Source organism: Thalassophryne amazonica, chromosome 17, assembly GCF_902500255.1.
Source record: "Thalassophryne amazonica chromosome 17, fThaAma1.1, whole genome shotgun sequence".
Taxonomy (NCBI): domain Eukaryota; kingdom Metazoa; phylum Chordata; class Actinopteri; order Batrachoidiformes; family Batrachoididae; genus Thalassophryne; species Thalassophryne amazonica.
In genome coordinates this window covers 19,552,428-19,560,729 of record NC_047119.1, presented here as the reverse complement: position 1 = coordinate 19,560,729, position 8,302 = coordinate 19,552,428, and the positions used below count along the sequence as shown (strand labels likewise).

General features: G+C 41.4%; 1 protein-coding gene across 1 annotated transcript; it reads left to right on the top strand.

Moving 5' to 3' along the window:
* The first annotated feature begins 560 nt into the window (after positions 1-560).
* esm1 (endothelial cell-specific molecule 1) lies at positions 561-4,475 on the top strand. Its single transcript, XM_034192199.1, has 3 exons — positions 561-980; positions 1,222-1,365; positions 3,915-4,475. Exons 1-3 carry the CDS (start codon positions 566-568, stop codon positions 4,004-4,006), a joined length of 651 nt encoding a protein of 216 aa, XP_034048090.1. The 5' UTR covers positions 561-565; the 3' UTR covers positions 4,007-4,475.
* The last annotated feature ends 3,827 nt before the right edge of the window (positions 4,476-8,302 follow it).

The window sequence follows — 8,302 nt, the reverse complement described above, 5'->3', positions numbered from 1 at the left end:
TTAAACTTGGTGGAGTGGTTATGGGTGAGCCAAGGACAAGGTGATTTGATTTTGTTAAGTTGAGGTCAGAGGGCAAGGTTAAAACTTGGACTGAGTGCTTGTCTAGAAGAATTTGTTAAAGATACATACCCCGTTACTTTTAAACACTGATACGCCCTATCTATTGGACACATAACCTTCGACCTTAGGTGACCCTGAAATGTCAAACTCAAGGTCATACCTGTTTGGAGCCAGTAAGGCACAAGTGTTGCTATACACTTCGTGCCCCTTGCAGTTTTTTTTTTCTCTCTCTCTCTCTCTCTCTCTCTCTCTCTCTCTCTCTCGCTCTGTTTTATCAGTAAACCAACAGAAAATCAAAGCTGATAATTCCAGCTCACACAAAAACAAAGCATAACTTCTTGACGTCACGTCACACCGGTTTGAATTCCTGGATGGCGGTCGAATCCCACTTCCAAGCCGGATTTCTAAAAAAAGGGATCTGGCTGGCAAATGGACAACAACACCGGAATGAGGAAACTGACGAGCGCTAAACAAAGTTGTTGGATCCTGATAACATTAGAACCTGATGAGGCACAGGTCAGTGCACTTCACTCCGCCGGATCGAGGCGCTCCGCTGCTCTGCTGTTGCGCTGCGCTCCTCCGGTCAAAACCCTCCACGCGTGCCGTCATCATGTCCCTCCTGCTCATCACCACCGTGCTGTCGTCTCTCGTGGCGCGACACGCGGACGCGTGGGGCGCCAGCGTGAAGTACGCGGTGAACTGCCCGGACCGATGTAACGCGGAGCTGTGTGGCGGCACGCAGCGGTGCGCGCGGACCGTGCTGGATGACTGCGGCTGTTGCCAGGTGTGCGCAGCGCGGAGAGGGGAGCACTGTTACCGCACCGTGTCCGGCATGCACGGTGTAAAGTGCGGACCGGGCTTATTCTGCGAGTTCTACAAGGACGAAGATGATTACGGGGACGAATACGGGATTTGCAAAGGTAAATTATTTGATTTGATTTATTTTCATGTTGCCTGATCTGTCGTTTCTGCGTGCAGTGATGCTCTGCTGCAACACATGATCTCATGTGATCACAGCTTTGTTTCTGAACTGTGACCTGCAACATTGTTGCACTGCTGCTGCAGCAATCTGTTGTCACTTTTGTATTGATCTGTGACTGTGGGTCCACAAAGCGTGCTTGCAGTCATCAACATTTTTGGGCATTGTTGCTGTTTCTCCAGACTGCCTGTACGGTACCTACGGGATCGAGTGCCGCAAGACATGCAACTGCAAAGGAGGCGTATGCGACAGGGAGACAGGCACGTGTCTCACCTTCAAATTTTTTGCCAAAATTGCCAGCAAGCTGAAAACTGACCCGCAAGCAGGTAAGCGAACGGTGCTGCACTGGATTTTCACGTAGACTTAAAGGGGTCATATTATGCAGCTTTTCAGCAAGTTCATAAGGCTGCAATGTGTCTGGAAACCATATTAGGATGCTGAGATAATGCATCCTACACACACATTAAGTGTATATATACCCAGCACAGTCACTTTTTTGTGCCCCATCACCAAAAGCTTTTCGTGACACTTTTTTTTTTTAAATTTTGCTATTTATAATCTTTCCCTTCTCCTAACTCTAACCATAGCATAAGTGTGTACCCACTCCAAACGTTAACCATAACTCTCCCAGACCCCCTCTTTCACCCCATCACGAAATTAATTCATACCCCTGTTACAAATAACACCCATTTCATGAACTCATAGATTAATGTACTTTTCGTAACCCAGTCCCACAAACTGCCATGAGACTGGGTTGATATACCAGACAACCCCCCGTCACATCACCTGTCAGGTTTGACCTCGGCTAGACATACAAGAAAGAACCAGACAGAGAGTTGAGATGTCTTTAGTGAGCTTTGCAAAGGAGAGATACAGCAGAGGCTGGCAGCTTTGTGCAGTTTCTCTAACTGTGTCACCCTGGCGAGGCTCTTTTATTGTGTAAAGAAAACAAAAGATAAGAGTGGCTACATGAGTCCATGGTTGCAACATGTGCTATTAGTCATGTGCAGATACATTTGCAAACAACTGAATCATTCCAATCTTAGGTACAGAGTGAGCGATTTTGCTGAAGCTTGCTAAAAATCTATAAACAGGCTGCAGCTGTGAATATCTGAGAGAAACAGTTTGCAGATTTTAAGATACAGAAAGAACAATTTAAAATGAGCAGACGTAATAGATGATTATAAATAAACATGTTTTTACAGTATAATTTATCTAACATCACCCATAGGTTTTCTGAAGAGCAGGTTGCCAATTTTGCATCTTTGTTGCTCAATTTAATGACATTTTGACCACAAATAAAAAACCTGTTTAGCAACTAGCAATAAATTTGGTGACTTTTATTCCACACAAACTGGTCAGTTTGTAAATAGGCAGTTGAATTTAATAAAACTACAAAAATAGAAATAAAAAAAACATTTGACATAATTATCACTATATAGTCCCAACCCCCACTCTGCCAAAAAACCCCACAAACAAAATTATTGGGTATCAAACAAAATTACACAAAAAGTAAAAGAAAATTATTCGTAATGATGTAATCATAATCATGCCAAATTCCGTGATTACATCATCACATAATTTAGTAACTTTTAGAGTGCCAATAGTGACTGACTTCTGGTAAAAATTGGCAAAAAGGGCGGTTCTAGACGTGGCCATCTTCGCCATGCTTCACTCTGCTTTACTCCCAACTGTCCTATAAATGGACCGGCACAACCTGTACAGGATCAGTAAAGCCTGAACATGTCCACCTATCTTGGCTACCAAGCTAGCTAAGGCTAACAGACTATTGAACTTGGGTTGTGGTGTTTGATTAATACATACTGTTGCAGACTGGGTTGGTTTTCATAACGGGTGGATTGGGTGCTTGTTATAAAAACTATGACTGGCGTATTTCCACATGATCCTTGGCACTATCGATGTAGTTAATGTCACTAAGCTAATTATACATGTTAATGGTGATGACATACAAACTAAATAATCATAAATTGCACTTAAGTGAAATACTGGAGCAATTTCTTAAATAGTACAATTATTTGCACAGCAAGCCACATTATCTCAGATATGAGTAATAAAATGCCCAGAAAGCACAAACACAGTTGAACTCACAGCAGCAAGTGACCTCTGCTTCCGGCTGGACCCGGCATACCCACTGTCACTCAAAGTGGCCACGCCCCTAATTGTGCATAACTTTAAAGTTTAAAGAGATGAGCTGATTAAAAATTCACCCCCATACTGTTGTCATGAACAGGGAAACTAGTTATAAAGACCATAACCATTGTTGGTACCAGGCTGTAAACATGTTTGTTTCTGATACAGTTGGACATTTTAACATGGGGGTCTATGGGGATTGACTCATTTTTAGAGCCAGGCTCAAGTGGCGATTCAAGGAAGTGCAGGGTTTGGTAGTTGTTCTGCCTTGATTTCATTTTCAGCACCGGACAAGTTGTACAAGTTGCTGCTTGCAAAAAACACAAAAACAAGCATCAGCCTGTTTGTGTGCCTGTTACTTAAAATAAAAAGGAGCCGCTGCTTGCCATGGCGTGCTTTCCCTCACAGATTGACATCCTTCCATCTCTTTCCCCATAGACTATGCGGGTTTGTCACGTACACTGGAATGCAGATAGGAACATCCTGTGACATGTGTCATGGAAGTCTAAAACAAACCATTTCAGGCCAGAAGTTTGAACGTCTAAGTGCACAAACTGAGATGGAGCACTGAGAGGATGTTTAACATTAATTTCCAACCATATTTGTCTATAAAAGGCAGACAAAAGAACAAACCATTTTATTCAATATGACTGCGGGTAATCAAGCAAAGTGCTCAAGGTTTTACCCACTTGTCGTGAAGATTTTAATGAATTTGTGTTTGCAGGGGGAGAGCTGGGCTCAGGAGAAGTCACTACCCAGAACACACATCAGCATACGGACAGATCCTCTGCTCCCAAGCGGCTCCAGCCTCGCTGACAAGCGCTCACCAGACAAAAATATTCTGATTAAATGTAGCATTAACTTATAAATGAACTGGAAGATATATTTTATTATGTTTTAAGATTAAAGCCAAACTTTTTACAGCATCTGGAAGGTTTATTTGATCTTTTTGTCCATGTTTGGAGTATCTTTTTGTACTGAAATATGCAGATATTACGTTATTATCTTCAAATTGCTTTTGAAGGTTTTACTTGTTCTCTCGCTTGAATCACTTTAAAATATCCTGTTGTGTTTATTCATTACTCGTCTTCGCTGCAGAGTTTTCTCATTTTGTCTGTCTTTAACCTTCTAACAAGACCATTTATTTGTGAAGAGGATTCGATGTTTTTTTGCATCTGCTGTTAAATTCTATTACATTTTTCTAAGCTGATATGGAAATTATCATGTATATGACACCAGCCAATGTATAGAACATTGTTACAATTAATTAAACCAAAGCTGTAATTGAAAAGAAAAAGTAAAAAAAAAAAAAAAAAGTGTTGTCAGTTGATGTTCTTATTTCCAAAGTGTCAAAAGTGTTTCTTGGGTGGGATTTTATGGGACTATAGCCCCCCCCAAGAATTTCAGTAGTGATGCCATAATATCACCAGAAAAAAAGGCGTTTGCCATCCAAACTCCTTTGCTTTAAGCCTCATCACTGGTTGTACTGCTCCAGTTTCTAGTTTTGTTTTCGCACTTCACTGGAATCAGCTATGTAGCGCCACCTACATAATGCAGGTTTTTTCCATTATTCTGTATGCTTCCGTATGCTAACAATTAATGATGGATTGGGCACTTGTTAAACAACTCCACCCAAGAACCTGAACCTGACGAAAGTGAGAAATGAGAAAATGACAGTCCAAAAGATGGAGTCCTGTCCGGGGTGTACCTTGCCTCATGCTCTGTGACTGCTGGGTTAGGCTCCACCGCCTCTTAACCCTCAAGCAACCAACCTATTTTAGCGACTAATATGACCGAGTGGGGTTATTTATGACCACATTGACTTTATATTGGAATACGTCTATATAAATGATTGTTTTGGGGTTCTTCATATTTATTTCACTCTAATATATTTGTCCATCATCCTTTTCATCCTCATTCTGGGCATCAAGTTTCAGTCTCGATGCTTGTGCAGCTGTAAATCTTGCTATTCTAGGTCTGTTGGCTTTCTGGCAAAACAGTAAAATATAATGATTTGAGTTGGCAAATTACAATACCATCTGAAGCTATAATGCTGAAAATTTCATAGATCTTCCCGGGGTCATAAGTGACCCCGCACAAGTTTGGATTAAACTTGCCACACGGATTGGCCGATCCTTGCACAATTCTATGAACAAATGCAGGATAAATAGATTGAAAAATTCATGGTAGGAAACTTTTTTCCAATTAAAATTAGAAAAATGGTGCACAAAAATAAATGTGACGGGTCATGAATGACCCCACTTGGTCACTTGAGGGTTAATTGGAGTAAGCAGTTATTGAAAATGGATGGATGGATGTAAGTAGTTGGCACACAGGCTCTGTCTAAAAAAGGTAATCCAGTTTCTTGAACTTTTAATTAGAATGTGATTCACATAGTGCAGCAGATAACAGAACATTTACAGAGGAATCCTTCAAATGGTGATAAAAGCACCAAATTTGGCAAAAGTACACCATAGATACTACTCTTTTGAAAAACCGACGGGCCATTGAATTTTCAAAAGGGGCCACTTAGGGCCAATTGAAGAATTACATAGGGGTCAAAATATAAAAATGCTCCAGTCATATTGAAAATTATACCACATTATTTGTCTGATTGTAAAGATTCCAAAAAGGTATAGTTTGGACTATTTATGACTGAATTCTATAGAGTTATGGGGTAAAAACAACAATAATGGTGAAAAGGCTAGTTTCAGTTTGTACAGGGGTCAAAAGTTAGAGTTGCTCTAATTTTGTTCAAAGGTGATGCAAATTATTGGTTGAGTTAATAGGGTTTCAAAAAGGAATAGTTTGCACCATGTTTAGTTATCGCGTTACGAGGTAACATATGTCACATGTCATAGAATTGTGTTTTGCTGTATCTGTTAATTTTGGTTCTCTGTTGGGACTGTTTACACAGAGACTGCTACCTGCTGCTTTGGACTTTGAACTAATAGTCTTTTTCAAGACTTTTTTACTTTTTTACCTTTTTATTTTTTTTTTTATTTTTTTTTTTTTACTTTTTTACTTGACTCTACTGGTGGTCGGCTCTCACTGCGGTATTGTATCACTTCTTGTTCCGGAGCACAGCGGTGTTTTTCTGTATCTGTTAGCTGTTTGATCTGCGCAGTTAGATTGATCTAGTTATCTAGATTACGATTTGTTTCTCAGTGTAATCTTTACGTGCCTTAACTAAAGCACTCCTTCTGCTGAATCACCTCTAAATTATTTACACATTATTCGCTTTGCGTGTTTTTAGGAATCCGCTAGCTTAGCGTAGCTACTAGCTCTTAGCCGATTTAGCATGGCGGCTTCTCCTGTCTCTCCCGCACTTTTCTGCTCTGGGTGTGAAATGTTTAGTTATTCCTCGGCCTCCTTTAGCAGTAATGGTACTTGTAATAAGTGTAGCTTATTCGTAGCTTTGGAGGCCAGGCTGGGCGAATTGGAGACTCGGCTCCGCACCGTGGAAAATTCTACAGCTAGCAAGGCCCCTGTAGTCGGTGCGGACCAAGGTAGCTTAGCCGCCGTTAGTTCCCCCCTGGCAGATCCCGAGCAGCCGGGAAAGCAGGCCGACTGGGTGACTGTGAGGAGGAAGCGTAGCCCTAAACAGAAGCCCCGTGTACACCGCCAACCCGTTCACATCTTTAACCGTTTTTCCCCACTCGACGATACACCCGCCGAGGATCAAACTCTGGTTATTGGCGACTCTGTTTTGAGAAATGTGAAGTTAGCGACACCAGCAACCATAGTCAATTGTCTTCCGGGGGCCAGAGCAGGCGACATTGAAGGAAATTTGAAACTGCTGGCTAAGGCTAAGCGTAAATTTGGTAAGATTGTAATTCACGTCGGCAGTAATGACACCCGGTTACGCCAATCGGAGGTCACTAAAATTAACATTGAATCGGTGTGTAACTTTGCAAAAACAATGTCGGACTCTGTAGTTTTCTCTGGGCCCCTCCCCAATCAGACCGGGAGTGACATGTTTAGCCGCATGTTCTCCTTGAATTGCTGGCTGTCTGAGTGGTGTCCAAAAAATGAGGTGGGCTTCATAGATAATTGGCAAAGCTTCTGGGGAAAACCTGGTCTTGTTAGGAGAGACGGCAGCCATCCCACTTTGGATGGAGCAGCTCTCATTTCTAGAAATCTGGCCAATTTTCTTAAATCCTCCAAACCGTGACTATCCAGGGTTGGGACCAGGAAGCAGAGTTGTAGTCTTACACACCTCTCTGCAGCTTCTCTCCCCCTGCCATCCCCTCATTACCCCATCCCCGTAGAGACGGTGTCTGCTCCCAGACTACCAATAACCAGCAAAAATCTATTTAAGCATAAAAATTCAAAAAGAAAAAATAATATAGCACCTTCAACTGCACCACAGACTAAAACAGTTAAATGTGGTCTATTAAACATTAGGTCTCTCTCTTCTAAGTCCCTGTTGGTAAATGATATAATAATTGATCAACATATTGATTTATTCTGCCTAACAGAAACCTGGTTACAGCAGGATGAATATGTTAGTTTAAATGAGTCAACACCCCCGAGTCACACTAACTGTCAGAATGCTCGTAGCACGGGCCGGGGTGGAGGATTAGCAGCAATCTTCCATTCCAGCTTATTAATTAATCCAAAACCCAGACAGAGCTTTAATTCATTTGAAAGCTTGTCTCTTAGTCTTGTCCATCCAAATTGGAAGTCCCAAAAACCAGTTTTATTTGTTATTATCTATCGTCCACCTGGTCGTTACTGTGAGTTTCTCTGTGAATTTTCAGACCTTTTGTCTGACTTAGTGCTTAGCTCAGATAAGATAATTATAGTGGGCGATTTTAACATCCACACAGATGCTGAGAATGACAGCCTCAACACTGCATTTAATCTATTATTAGACTCTATTGGCTTTGCTCAAAAAGTAAATGAGTCCACCCACCACTTTAATCATATCTTAGATCTTGTTCTGACTTATGGTATGGAAATAGAAGACTTAACAGTATTCCCTGATAACTCCCTTCTGTCTGATCATTTCTTAATAACATTTACATTTACTCTGATGGACTACCCAGCAGTGGGGAATAAGTTTCATTACACTAGAAGTCTTTCAGAAAGCGCTGTAACTAGGTTTAA